This window comes from Oratosquilla oratoria, chromosome 23, assembly GCF_046742065.1.
Source record: "Oratosquilla oratoria isolate Oo_2021 chromosome 23, ASM4674206v1, whole genome shotgun sequence".
In the NCBI taxonomy this organism is placed as follows: Eukaryota; Metazoa; Arthropoda; class Malacostraca; order Stomatopoda; family Squillidae; genus Oratosquilla; species Oratosquilla oratoria.
Genome location: NC_134799.1, coordinates 4,582,341 through 4,597,340, shown reverse-complemented (window position 1 = coordinate 4,597,340; position 15,000 = coordinate 4,582,341). Strand labels below are relative to the sequence as shown.

The 15,000-nt window shown below is 43.2% G+C and overlaps 1 protein-coding gene across 3 annotated transcripts in view; it reads left to right on the top strand.

Annotated features, from left to right (window-relative positions):
* LOC143037898 (uncharacterized) overlaps positions 1–13,451 on the top strand; it is a 47,573-nt gene extending 34,122 nt beyond the window's left edge. For 2 of the 3 annotated variants that reach the window (XM_076206543.1, XM_076206541.1), the window contains 3 exons: positions 3,784–5,258; positions 8,556–8,675; positions 11,367–13,451. In XM_076206543.1, coding sequence (XP_076062658.1) covers positions 3,784–5,258; positions 8,556–8,675; positions 11,367–12,446 — 2,675 coding nt within the window. In that variant the 3' untranslated portion in view covers positions 12,447–13,451. The remainder of the gene's footprint in view (positions 1–3,783; positions 5,259–8,555; positions 8,676–11,366) is intronic. The other variant, XM_076206542.1, reaches the window with a different exon arrangement.
* Positions 13,452–15,000: the final 1,549 nt, after the last annotated feature.

Genomic DNA, 15,000 nt, shown 5'->3' with positions numbered 1-15,000 from the left:
CAGCTCGGACGTGACAAAGCGTCAGTGACTAAACCCATTGCGCTATCGAGAGATATCGCGATGGGTTTAGTCACTGACGCAATATTTTTTTGTGATTGATATTGCCTTTGAACCGTTTATTCCCAAACTTGAATGGGGATCATTTCAGGCCTATTGCCCACATTTCCTGAAATTTTCTCGTGAAATTGTTCAGTTATTTTGGGGCTAATGTTGCTCTAAAGATAGACCAAAATCAGTATATCAGTATCCCACACCACGGACTCGGCCTAGACATGGTAATGAATAAAGCCAATTCAAGTAGGGTGATATATATATATATATATATATATATATATATATATATATATATATATATATATGTGTGTGTGTGTGTGTGTGTGTGTGTGTGTGTGTGTGTGTGTGTGTGTGTGTGAGAGAGAGAGAGAGAGAGAGAGAGAGAGAGAGAGGCAGGCAGAGGGAAAACACACAAGTAGAAAAAGAGTTTATTTTTTGACTAGTTTCGAACTGTGGTGCTTCTTCAGAAAGAATGTTTACACTACAGAAAAAAACTGGCACGAAATACAGGAAATCGTGTGTGGAGAGTGAAAGGGTACAACGGTAGCTCATGCGGTTCTTGTGTGTTTTCCCTCTGCCTCTCTCTATATATATATATTTATATATATATATGCAGAAAAACCACCAAGAAAAATAATGACATGGGGGGCCGAGCGCTTTCGTCTATTTAGACATCCTCATGTACCCTAAGGATGTCTAGACGAAAGCGCTCGGTCAGCATTTTATTATTTTCCTTAGTGGTTTTTCTGCATATTTAGAATCACGAGTTCATGTGATTTCTCATGCATATATATATATATATATACGTATATATGTGTGTGTGTGTGTATAATTTGTGTGTGTGTACCCGTGCGTGTAAACGACCACGCCGGTATATGTGGAGATGTAGCTATGTATTATCATGTGCCAGTGTGTAAATAATGTGTACGTGATGTCTGTAAGGATATTTTTGGTATTCAATGGAGCTAATCCCTTTCAGGCTTTGTCCTAAAGCCCCTCGGCTCCATTTACCTAATTGTAATGTCCCAGAGAAGAGCTAAGCTCGTGGGGTCCCGTCTCTTTGTTTTCCTTTACTTGACGGAGAGAGTTATGTGCATTTGTATGCCCGGTCTCGACCCAAGCCCTCTTTCCGTAGCGGGAGAAGAAGACAGAAAGGAGGAGGAAGAGGAAGAGGACAAAACTGTACATGTCTCGCATCATGTGGTATATTGCTTAAATTCGACCGCGACAGGAACACCCCTTTCCTGCAGAAGGGATCGCCGAAGACGCTGAAGAAGGCGTACCTTTCCCAGTTGACGAAGTAGCTCCCGCCGCCCTTCCTTCAGCCTCAGGTCGCACTTGTTCGATCTCGCCCTCGAGCTTGACACAGCAGAGTCACGTCTAACCCCGCGACGTCTCTTGATGTCGCAAAGGTTCCTCCTCCTCTTCCCGAAGTCGCGGGTCTGCGAAGTCTGCGAAGTCTCCAGACCGGGACTGAAACCGTAGAAGGTCTGAGGCCGACCTGGCGATCGTGTGGACTCGCTCTAGAGGAGGAGGGGATGGGGGACATGTTATCCAAGCTGTGGTCCTCCTCCACCTCCTCCCCTTCCTTCGGCTACTCTTCCTTCTCCTCCCCTTCCTCCTCCGGCTACTCTTCCTTCTCCTCCCCCCTCCTCCTTCCTTCTCCCTTTCTTCCTCCTCCTTTTCTTCCTCCTTCCTTCTCCCTTTCTTCCTCCTCCTTCCTTCTCCCTTTCTTCCTCCTCCTTCCTTCTCCCTTTCTTCCTCCTCCTTCCTTCTCCCTTTCTTCCTCCTCCTTCCTTCTCCCTTTCTTCCTCCTCCTTCCTTCTCCCTTTCTTCCTCCTCCTTCCTTCTCCCTTTCTTCCTCCTCCTTCCTTCTCCCTTTCTTCCTCCTCCTTCCTTCTCCCTTTCTTCCTCCTCCTTCCTTCTCCCTTTCTTCCTCCTCCTTCCTTCTCCCTTTCTTCCTCCTCATTCCTTCTCCCTTTCTTCCTCCTCCTTCCTTCTCCCTTTCTTCCTCCTCCTTCCTTCTCCCTTTCTTCCTCCTCCTTCCTTCTCCCTTTCTTCCTCCTCCTTCCTTCTCCCTTTCTTCCTCCTCCTTCCTTCTCCCTTTCTTCCTCCTCCTTCCTTCTCCCTTTCTTCCTCCTCCTTCCTTCTCCCTTTCTTCCTCCTCCTTCCTTCTCCCTTTCTTCCTCCTCCTTCCTTCTCCCTTTCTTCCTCCTCCTTCCTTCTCCCTTTCTTCCTCCTCCTTCCTTCTCCCATTCTTCCTCCTCCTCTTCCTTGTCCTTCTCCTCCTCCTCCTCCTTCTCCTCTTCCTCCTCCTCCTCTTTCATTTCCTTCTCCTTTTCTTCCTCCTCCTTCCTCGTCCTTCTCCCTTTCTTCTTCCTCCTCCTCCCTTTCTTCCTCCTTCTTCCTTCTCCCTTCTTCCTCCTTCTTCCTTCTCCCTCCTCCTCCTTCTTCCTTCTCCCTCCTCCTCCTTCTTCCTTCTCCCTCCTCCTCCTTCTTCCTTCTCCCTTTCTTCCTCCTCCTTCTTCCTTCTCCCTTACTTCCTCCTCCCTTTCTTCCTCCTCCCTTTCTTCCTCCTCCCTTACTTCCTCCTCCCTTTCTTCCTCCTCCCTTTCTTCCTCCTCCCTTTCTTCCTCCTCCCTTTCTTCCTCCTCCTTTTCTTCCTCCTCCCTTTCCTCCTCCCTTTCATTCTCCTCCCTTTCTTCCTCCTCCTTTTCTTCCTCCTCCCTTTCTTCCTCCTCCCTTTCTTCCGCCTCCCTTTCTTCCGCCTCTTTCCTTCTCCCTTTCTTCCTCCTCCCCCTCCTCCTTCCTTCTCCCTTTCTTCCTCCTCCCCCTCTTCCTTCTCCCCCCCTTCCTTCTCCCCCCCTTCCTTCTCCCCCTCCTCCTTCCTTCTCCCCCTCCTCCTTCCTTCTCCCCCTCCTCCTTCCTTCTCCCTTTCTTCCTCCTCCCCCTCCTCCTTCCTTCTCCCTTTCTTCGTCCTCCTTCCTCCTCCCCTTCTTCCTCCTCCCCTTCTTCCTCCTCCCCTTCTTCCTCATCCCCTCCTTCCTCATCCCCTCCTCCCTCCCCCTCTTCCTGTTGCTCCCTCCTGCTCTTCTTATTACTCTTTATACATCTCCATCTTCCCTATCTCCTCCTCCTCCTCCTTCTCTGCTACAGACGTGTTTAATCGGCATAGGCTATAAATGCTCGTCAAGTGGGGGTCACTGAGTTGAATAAAATCGCTTGACAGCCAGAATGAAAAATAAACTGCTACTCGGTGCAAAATGGATTAATCAAAATTAAATTGCAAAGATCTCTCTAGAGATTTGTTTTCATCCAAGCTGCCGCCAGGCGATTTTATTCAGCGGAGGAGGGCATTGCACCCCTTTCCGCTGGGAAAAGGGTTAACTGTTAATCTGATCGCTCCACGGTAGCACAAGGGAATAATAATAACTGTTTTTCCTTTGAGTGAATTGTGGGCCAGTCCGGTGGCTGTTGCCGGTTACAAGGGGGCCGGGAGTCTCCCACAAGGGAAATCTAGGACAGCGGATTGGTTGGATCATTCCGTGGTCCAGACCCAATTGGGTAATCGCCAGAAAAAAGTATATAAAGAGTGAAAAAAGGGGGGAGAAGAGATTTATTTTATTTTATTTTTTATTTATTTTATTTATTTATTCATTTATTTATTTATTTATTTATTTTATTTATTTTCCTCCATTTCTTTTTCTTAGTCTTTTTGGTCTTTTGCAGGATCGACGACCCCGACTGAAGACGCGACCTCGCCCTCCCGCGTATCCCGCCTCCAGGTCACCCTCGTCAACGGCCACACGGCCGAGAAGGACGTCGAAGGATCCCGAAATATGAATGGGGTCGAGTCGGTGGAGGAACCTGTCACGCCAGTGTCCCGTCGAGAAGAGGTGGCCGGGGAGGAGGTGAAAGTCGCTGGCAGTGTGGTTCCGGAAGGCGAGCCGGCGTCGAGTCCCGAGAAAGTCGCTCAGAGAACGAGTTCGGAGAACGTCGCCAAAGACTTGAGTTCGGAGAACGTCGCCAAAGACTTGAGTTCGGAGAATCGGATCGAAGAACCTCTTGCAGAAGCTCCTCTTGTCAATGGATCAAGGGAGACGGATCACACTCAAGGAGAACCTGTCCAAGAGTCTGCCAAGGACGTCGAAGGGGACGTCGTGGAGGAACTGGAGACCACGGACCCGCCGTTCGAACTTCTTCAGATTATCGAACCTGGAGATGAACTGAAGACCAGTGAACCGGGAGTTCCTGAGGAAGCTCTGGGCGAAGTCACGAATAGTACCCCCGAGGAACTTGGCCAGAAGGTGGAGAACGGAGTGGCCCAGGAAGATCCTGCAGTGCGGCCCCAGGAGGCAGAAGAACCAAAGTCTTTGGAGGAGCAGAAGGAGAAGTCATCGAACTTAAACACCGAAGAAGAAAAAATGGAGAAGGACAACAATATCACTGAAATTAAGGACAATGAAAAAGTGAAGAACCTCGGAATTGTAGGAGTGCAAGTATTACCCAAAGACTTCATTGCCGAAGCTAGGCTTCGCGCTCGTCCTCCTCCTCCACCAAATGAAGAAAAAGAGTACAATCCATTCGATGAAGACTCCCCTGAGGAGACGGTTAACAAAAAAGTCGAAGTCGGTGTCGTGGACAATACGAAGAAAGACGAACTCCAGCAGCCAAGAACCTCCTCGCCGATGCCTCCAGCCTCCTCCCCTAAACCTCCAGTCTCCTCCCCTAAACCTCCAGTCTCTCAACCAGTCTCCACCAACCCCTTCGACGAGGACGACGACGACGACGAAGACAACAACCGCGAGACTTCGTCCAAGACTCCAGTGCTCTGTCCCCCAACCCCTCCGCCTCCGAAATCAGCAGTGAAAAGTATCAATTTCAATTCAACAAACCCTTTTGAGGAAGACATGAGTGATGAGGAGACATCGGCGGGAGGGAAACAACCAACGGACCGGAGGATCCCATCTTCGTCTTCCTCTCTCACATTCACAACCTCGATTTCGACCATCTCCCTTCCTGGCTCCACAATCACTTCCCACAACAAGCCACAGTCCTCGCCCTCACACCCCTTCTCTCGAGAAGAAGCAGGGAGAATGTCCTTAGCATCACGAGGGACTGGAGTGTTTTATCGGGGAGATACAAGGACCTCGCTACCACCACGGTCTAGGAAGAAAAGACCTGCTCCTCAGCCACCGGGTCCGGTAAGAACGTTATATTATGCACAGTTACCACTGTGGCTACACTTAGTTTGAGAGGACTAATATGAACTTAGGTATGGAAGGTACTGGCATTCTTGGATATTCAAACCTTAGGTAGATACTCGAACCAGGACCCTAAGATTTGGGTATTACATGTGTGTGGTTGTGCCACAGATGAGAGTAAAAGGGAAGATATTGGTAATATGTTTGTGATAAGGGTGATGGATATGTTAGCAGTAAGTATAACTTGAGTTGAAAGGGAAGGGTGATTTTGAGATAAGGAGTGTGTTGGGAGTGATGAGGGGGCGAGGAAGGGAAGGAGTGACTGCTGGTAAGTGATGAGATAGGAAAGTGGAATTTTGGGAAATGTTTTCAAAGTTTAGGGAAGTGTTTTCAAATTTAATGTGGTTGAAGGGGAAACTGGGATGAGAGATACGGGTTTTTATGTGTATATGGACATGGTAGTGAGAAAAGTGAAGAGTAAAGGAAGACTTTTTGGATATATTATATGAGGGTTTAGAGAGTTGGGAGGAATGAAAATGCAATGGTGGTGGGGGATCTCAATGCTAGAGTAGGAAATGAGCCAATGCATGGAGTAGTAGGGAAGCTTGGGGTGCCAAGTATGAATTGTAATGGAGAGATGATGTTGAAGATATGTTTAGAAAGAGAATTGTTAATAGCAAACACAGTGTTTAAGAAGAGAGCCAAGCATAAGTATATATGGGAGAGGGTGGTTGATAGGGTATTAATTGACTATGTAGTGGTATCAAAAGGAAGGATAGGAAGAATTCTGGATGTTCATGGTATCAGGGATAAGAGTGAGGATGTGTTAGATAATTTTTTGGCAGAAGGGAATTTGAGAGTGGAAGAAAGTGTAGGGGGAGTTAAAAGGAGGAAGGTAGAGAGGTGCTAAGAATTAATAGATTGAATAAAAATGAGAATGAATACCATGAGATGCTTAGAGAGGTATGGGAGGTGGTCAGGGAGAGAAGGGAGGTAGGGGTAGAAGAAGAATGGGTATGTTTTAAGGAGGAAGTAACAAAGTTAGCATAGAGGAGGGATAGGAGGGAATAGAAGGAAGGGTAGTGAATGGTGGATTGAAGAGATGAAGGTGGTATTAGAAGAGAAGATGTGAGCATATGTGGATTGGTTGCAAGGAAAACATATGAAGAGTGCAAGAAGAGAATAGAAGCAAAACATAAATTGAAGGGGGCAAAGAGGAGAGCAGATGCAGAATGGGGTAGTATTATGACAATTTTTTTTAAAAGAATAAAAAGATGTTTTGGAAAGAAGTGAAAAAACAGGAGGTTGAGTCAGGTAAAGATGAAAAGATAAGGCACAGATGGAGAGATGTTAATGGAAGTGAAGGCAGTAAGGGGAAGTTGGATAGTGTATTTTAGAGTTGTTAAATGTGGAGGAGGTTACGGATTGATTGTGGCAGTGGGAGGAACTAGGAAAATGAATTTGATGTAAGAATAGAATGACAGGGATAAGTAAAGATGAGATACAAGGAACATTGAAAATTATGAAAACTGGTAAGGCACCTGGTTTGGATGGGTGTCATGTTGAGTGTTTGACAAATGGAGGAATGGTTATAATGTATTGGTGAATGTATGGCTAAGGAAGGGGAGTGTGCCAGAGGACTAGAGGAGTGTGTGCATAGTTCCATTATACAAATAATGTGAATGTAGTAGTTTCAGAGGTATCAGTTTGTTGAGTATAGTTGGAAAGGCATATGAAAGGGTGTTAATAGAGAGGATTAGGAGAGGAATAGAGGTAATTGGTAAAGAACAATGTGGGTCTAAGAAAAGTAGAGGATGCTAGGATCAAATTGTGGTGGTAAAGTAGATTAAGTGTGAAGTTTTTGGAAAAGGTAAGGATGTTTTTTGGGCCTTAATGGATTTAGAGAAGGTTTAAAACTGGGTAGACAGGAAAGCATTGTGAGAGGTATGGCAGATATATGGGATAGGGGGGAAAGCCGTTACGCGAGGTAGATGCAATGGTGATGTGTAGTTCTGGAAATGGTTAGAGAGACTGGAAGGAAATGGGAGGTGAGCTAGATTTTGTTTGCTGATGACGCTGCACTTGTGGCTAGGTCAGAGGAGGGTCTAAGACAGCTAGTGATGGGGTTTAGGAAAGTATAATATGAGGAAGTTGAAAGTTGTGGGTAAGAGTAAAGCGAGATGTACAAGAGGTGAGGGTGGAGGTAAGTTTCAAAAGAGAAAAGTTAGGGTTGCATGTAGCAGGGAATGGAGGAGTGGAGGTGGAGGCAATCTGTAGAGGGAGAGAAGCAAGTAAATGTCTTGGAATAATGAGAAGTGGAAATGTCTTTTGATCAGGGAAGGGAGAAGGCAGAGATAGGTGTGAGTGGAAAATGGTCATGAGTGGAACATAAATTGATGCAGCCTGAAGGGCTTTGTACTCTTCTCCATTTTCTCACGAGGGAACAAGGAGGGAGGGTAGCCATGTAAACAAAATGGCTGGCCCTGCTGTGGATGTGCTGTGTCTTGCTGCATTGTTTCTGATCCAGGCAGTGTGCAAGAGACAGGGTGGACACTATCCACAAGAAGCAAAGATAAGAGGCTACCTCTCTTGTAAGGGTGAAAAAGCCTTTGGTATATGTATTTATTTATTTATTTATTTATTTATTTATTTTTTATTATTTTTTTTTCATAACTGCTCTTTGAGGGAATTTTTTTTTTTTTTTTTTACCAATGGATACATGGATATTTCACAAACCGAAAGTCTGCAATGTAGTTTTCTCTGGAATATTATCTTGCTCTCTCCTTTAAGAAATAATTCATTTATTTTTGTTTTGTTTTGAAACACAGGTGTCTGGGTATATTAAAAATGAGGTTTATTTTCTCCTGTTTTCTTTTTACTTGTCCATTTCATTGTGGTGGATACATATTCAATGATCTTGCTATTCAGTGGTTTCAGCATAGCCAAAGTAGAAAATTAACTGAAATTACTTTGCTTTCTAAATTCATATCTGAAATGCATTCAAACCCACACCTTTTCCTCTGAAGTCTCAGTTTTAGATTTCATTGTTGACCAACACTGAGTTTCCACCTCTCTGACTGATTTAGCTAGTGACTTAAGTTTTAATTAATGTATCCCATAATGAACAAGAACAGTTTGTCCAGCTCCGTACATTTCCCATCTTGGAAGCAGATTCAGCATTCTAGATATTTCATGTTTCCATAATCCTGTTTTGTTTAGTCTAACTTTTTTCCATGTTAGCTTTCTCCAGTTACAAACCTATCTCTTGTGTCTCCTGCCCTGTTGTTACTGCCACAGAACCCTTTCAAGTGCTGTCTCAAGTTTCTTGGTGGTACTTCTGTTCAGGACTCCAGCACTGAATCATTATCAACACAGAATAGTCCTGGCCACAAACTGTCTCAGATGGAACCATCACTCGTAAGACACAAAACACCCTCGTACTGCAATGCCTCACACTAACAATCCCAAGACAAGTGTTGTATATCTTCCCTGAGTGACTTTGGACCTGCATGGAGATGTGCTTGTCACCCGCAGGCTGGGGGCCATTGATGTATGTGGTGGTCCTGCAAAATGCACAGCAAAGCTGCCCATTTTTAAAACCCATAAATTCCCTCACCTTTATCAGGAGATGCAGCCCTGAAGGGCTGACACTCAATCTCCCAAATAAGCCCAAGATATCTTTATTAACTTTAGTTGTATTTCTTACACTTTTTCACACATGGGGAGCAGACAACCGTTGACTGCTCGTCTCATCCTACCATTTTAGCCAGTGGCGTTGAAACAGTACCACACAGTCCCATACTGCACAAACAGCAGTCTAAAGTTTCTTCCCAGAGAGATTTGTGGGAGGTTCTAAGGACTGTTTCCAGCCACTTTTGAGATGCAGGTTTTCCACTTAGTGAAAATCAAGGTAACAGGTGATTGATTGACCTGAAGGTCAGTCTTTAGCAAGCGAGGCCAGAGGTAATTGATTGATTGATTGTTCATACCATTTTTTTCTGCATGGGAGATAGTGTTTCTTGTTCAGGCTTCATTGAATTGTTCATGCCACAGTGTTGTGTCCTCCCTTATATTACTTTTGTACCAAGTGTGAGCACTCACTGATGATGTGGTTGACAATTTTATTCTCTTTGATACACATTCTGCACTTTAGAGATATGTTTGTTCCATGATATTTGCCATGAGATATCATGAGTATAGTGCTTGATCTTGAGTGGCTAGAGCATACTTTCTATTTCCTCCCTTTGCTCTCGTATACTCAACCACTGCCATGACTCCAACTGATGTGGAGGAGCTGTGTCTTGGTGCATTACCTCTGACCTGAACAGTGTGGTGGGGATGGATGACCCTTCATCCATGAGGAGCTAAGGTGGAAGGGAAAATGAATATGTTTTTGGATCAGTGTGTTGGGGGGGGGGGTGCTTTGACTTGGCCATCCCTTTATTAGGGTAAAAATGGGCTGTTTCTTATGTCTTTGTTTGAGATAATGGTATTGGTTGTCATTTATTAGACAATTTGTTTCTAAGTGAGGGTTGATGCAATCTTTTGTACTCGTTTCCATAGTTTTTCCTTTGACAGAGATTAGGCTAAGGGGCAACAGTCCTGAGGTAGAACCATAAGTCACTTAGATAAGGGATATTGTGTTGTTGCGTGGGGATTGTTAGTGTGAGGCATTGTAGTAGGTGTTCATTGTCATTGTTGTGGTTGCATGTGAGGCTATTTGAATCTGTTGCCAAGACTATTCTCTGTTGGTACAGATTTAGTGTTGGATGGGGTCCTGAGTACAGGCATGCTTCTGTTGTTTATGTCTGGTATGGGAGGGTTTTCTCTGTAGGACTTATATCTGGGGGCTGTTGGGTTTAGTGTTCTTTCTTGAAGGGCTTGTTTAGTTATCCGAGTGTGAATATATTTCTGTGTGGATGTTTTGTGTGGTTTAGGTGGAATGTTGTGGTAGATATATGAGTAGTAAGCTGCTGCTGCTTTTTTTTTGTTCTATTGATGGTGCTTGTGAAATGTAGTGAGAGGGGTGTGTGATGTCTTGTACTGCACAAGAAATGACTGGAACCTAGGAACAGATCAAGGTCAGTTTAACTTAAGTCAAGCTATTCAACTGCTTATCCATTAATTCCGTTATTAAACTTCCCAACATTCAAAGTCATGGTCATCAGCTTTTTTGCAAATATGACTTCCATTTCCTTGTAGAATCATTGTTTCTTTCTAATTATTTTATTCAGTATGTTAGTCTTTTATTATGTATAATGCTGTTTATCAATGAGGAGTTTTGTTCTTGCTGATTTTATGAAACGTAGACCAATCACAGGTACCAGGTACCTGCATGTGGTGATCCTGCAAGATGCACAGCAAAGTAGCCCATTTTCAAAACCTGTTGACTCCTTCACCTCGATCAGGTGGTGTAGCCCTGAGGTGCTGGCATTCAGTCTCTGGACCTTGATCAAGATGTATCATTCTATCAACTTCAGTTATATTTCTTACATTTTTTTCATTCATGGAAAGCTGAGAATGAGTGGTTCCTCTCTTCTTCCTTTGAGCTGGTGACATAGAAAGAATCCCACAGTGGTACATAACACACAACAGTTCAGATTTTCTTCCCAGAGGGATCTATGGGAAGTTCCACTGACCATTGCCAGCCTCTATAGGGCTGCAGGTTGTCCACTAATGGAACTTGAGGCAATGATTTGATTGATTATACAAAATATATTTGGGTCTCATTGGTTTCAGAATCCTTTAATGTGTCATGCTTACAGGTATTTTAAGTCAAGGTTCAAAATGAACAGTGGTCAGCTTTTTGACTATTGTGAAAATAGTGATGGGATGTAATGGGTATGACTTTCTGTAAAATCAATCTGGTGACATACAAACTTTACCTTGAGAACTACATCAGTATCATTCATGCACTCGTTTTTGGCTACAGTTATGCTTGGAGTAATTGCATTTTTTGCTACAATTAACAAATAACATCAGTTTGGAGAATTTATTTCTTCACTTTTTTTTTTCCGTATGACATAGGCTTCTAACCATCATAAAAAAGAAAATGTACAGAATTGTATTCATTATCTCTTGTTAATTTCTCTTCTTTTGCTCCTACAGAGACCAAGCTTTGCTAAGCCAGTCACATCGCCTTCACCCTCTGAAGCCACCCAGGTGTCCGAGTCCCAGGTAACCTCACCAGTGAGCCCCACATCCAGCAAGGAGCAAATGCCACCCTCAGATCGCATCCAGGAGTCATCTGGTGATCAAACAAAGAAGCCAGAATCCCCAGCACCTGTTAGCAGCCCTACAGAACCTAATTCCCCTGAAAGAAGTCCAGTTAGAGAGATGGAACCCCAGACTGAAAAAGCCTCGCCACAGAAACCACATCCTGAAGAGAGTTCCAGTTCCAAGACAGGAGCTGTTCGACATATAGATTTTAGAACGAGTCCAGTTCGAGAATCTAGCCCAAAACCAAATCTAATTCGGGAATCAGAATCTAAGGGAAGCTCAAGTCGAGACTCAAGCCCCAAAACAAGACTGATACAGGGGCCTGATCCCATGGCTAGTCCCATTAGACAGTTGCTATCTGATTCAAGTCCAATTCGAGAACTAAGTCCAAGATCGAGCCCTCTACGAGAACCATCTGCAACAAGCCCACGTCCAGAATCATACCCATCAGGAAGTAGTAAATCAAGTCCTGCAAGAGAAATGAGCCCCCAAACAATTAATTCACAAGACTCGAGTCCTAGAGTAAGTCCAGTTCGACAATCTAGCCCTGACAGTGTAAATGAGGGTCAGACAGAGCGTCCAGAACCCCCAGAAGACAGTCCTGTTTGGAGAAAGTATGCAGATACTGATTCTGGAAATCAAAAAGTCTCACCGGAAGATAGCCCAGTATGGAAGAGATCTCCAGAAGTGGTTGGGAGGCACAAGACTCCTGAAGGAAGTCCAGAGAAGAGGACTTCAAATGGTCAAACAGACAGACATTCCTCCCCTGTCAATTTAATTGAGACAACAGCCCCTGAAACTTTGGATTTGTCCTCGCCACGTGTATCCCCATCAAAGGGTCTCCACAGTACTTCTAAGACGGCCACCCTCCGAAACCTGCCACCTAGTAAGTGGTTCGGTTCACTCACACGGTCCTTCCGAAAGAAACGTAAGAAGAACAAGGAGGATGCCAAAGATGCCAGTTCATAATAAAAAGGCTGTTGTTATGGTTAGACCATTAGTTTATGAAGTTGACATGAGAGAAAGGGTCTTAATATTAAACTGGGTCATATGTACCTGTGCCAGTACCCTTCCTTTTGCCAAGCCTAAACTGATGGAGGACTTTCAGGAATGTATTCATATATTTGAGTGAAAGAAGTTAAAGATCACAGTGGTGATTGTGTGTTTATGTAGAAAGAAGGAAGAAGGGCATATTACTCGGTGTAATTATGCTGAGCAATCTGAAATGTGGAATTGAAGACAAGATGTGAGTGGTGAATGTCACTTGAATAAGTGAGGTTTTGAAAAAAGCTTTAAGTGATTATTACTTTAGTTTACAATTAAGAATATACCTATTACATGGAAAGAACTAGTGTGACATTGAAACTGGACTTTAATTTCTCAGAAAATCATTGTTACTCAGCTGAGCTTACTTATCACAATATAATGAGCACACTGCTGAAGTTTGCACAGAACAGAACTGAAATATAAACATTCTACATAACACATACCTTGAGTTATATACATTTTATAGGTCTGAATACACATTACATAATCTAAAGTGTACACATTCCATAGTCTGAATTGTACACTTAAGAAGTTGAATTGTCTTACAAAAGGCAATTCATTTTTATACTTTGGAGGCTGTACATGTAGGACAGGCCATCCACTAGTCATGCACAAATGCTCGATTACGGAAAAATTTTTAGCCCATCAAATTTTAAACTGAAAATTTCCAAATGCTTTGCATGTTCTTCATATACAAAAGTGTTTTGTCAAGCTTATCTATGATTTATATCCTTAGTGACTTTGTACTAAAGAAAATTATCAAATGTATTTATATTTATATATATATATATATATACACCATATATATATATATATATTGTTGCAGGGTAATGATATGTTAATGTACAATTGAAAGTTTGATGTAATTATTTTTAATATGACGTGTATTCTCATTTCCTAATTGAATATTAAAAGATAGTTCATTAAGACTTTGTTTTAATCTGGCAAACTCGGCAAAAAAGGGTGATTTATTATCACCTCTTAGAAGAGGAACTAACTTCTACGTGGTGCTCCCTTAGAATAACTCCCATCATGGAAATCAATGGTGAGAGTGAGGTGGTGCCCAAGTCACCAGTGATGTAAACGATCACTCCCCCACTTTTTTTCACCTGCCTTTAAACTCCTTTACCTGTGATTGCTAAATCACTTGCTTTACCTGTGATTGCTAAATTCAATCTCCTCCCTCTGGTGAGGAATAATAGTGACGGGGACAGAGAATGGTGACCCCTGGAAGGTTTTTAGTACTACTAATAAACAGGCAATATGGAATGGAAGATTGGCTAAGCAGCCCTTTTTAGGATCCACTCTGCTCACCCCCACACCTCACAATTCCCTGACTGGGCAATCTCGCCCTCGTCTGCATTCAAGACAAATCCTCAAAACAAACTATTAATATACTGTTCGGCTGTGAAACATGGACACCAAATGCGGACTTGTAGGTCTCGTGGTCTTAGTCAGTAAGTGCTCTCTGAGAATCGTGAGGTATCGTTGGAGTGACTATTCCATAAGGTGTACTATTGCATCCACTCCTTTGTTATTGCGGTGTATTGTATCATTGTTGCAAGAAATAGCCCTTGTGTAATTCGTTTAGTCATAATGAATTGCAATTTCGTTATCGGTGCGTTCGTCTATCCTTTCGATTGTCGGAATATTCTTTTATTGTTATTCTTTATTTTGTGAAGAACGTAACTGGGATTTCCCCCCCTGTATCCGCGTGGTCACCATAATAGCAACAAGCCCGCTTCCGGGTAAAAAGAACCTTCACATGTCGTGAAACAGCGGAAGTATTTTATTTCTGCTCCGTTGTCTGGCGTCGGGGCAGACGACAGTCAGATGTGGCGGCAAACTTCCCCTTCCCTATGAATGTTTTATTTCGGGGGAAGGGTGAGGAGGCAGTCTATACTACAATTGTGTCTAGAGGATTCATGTAGCAACTGCAATACAATTAGGAGAATAAAATTTCGACGTTATGGTCGTATTTATGTTTTTATGTTTTCATTCAAATGTGCGTTAAAAGCGTCGGCTGTTGATAGTCTTGGAGAAAGTAAGCAAGAGACTTATCCACTCATGACAAATTACATTACGGCAACTTTTTACGTCCTTGTTGCCAGACCGCAACACATATTTCGAGCAACTTATTTATTCAGCTGTTCATCTTGTATGCATTGTCAGAGGATTTTAAATGCTTTCTGTTTGTGCATTTTGACGTACAGCCTACATGCTTGATTAACGTACACACACACACAAATCGAATTTAAGGAAGAGTTTAATAAATGGAGACAGGATCTTATGGGCATGGTTTACTACAATTAAATAAATACAGGTAAATACTAAATACACGCACTGGATATGATGAAAAAAATCTGATTCATCTGGACTGGAATACGCAGTAATGATGTGACCACCACATAAAAAGAAATCTATAACGATAGAATACAAATGACGGCAATTAAAACTATTTCTAATCTGGCTGAAA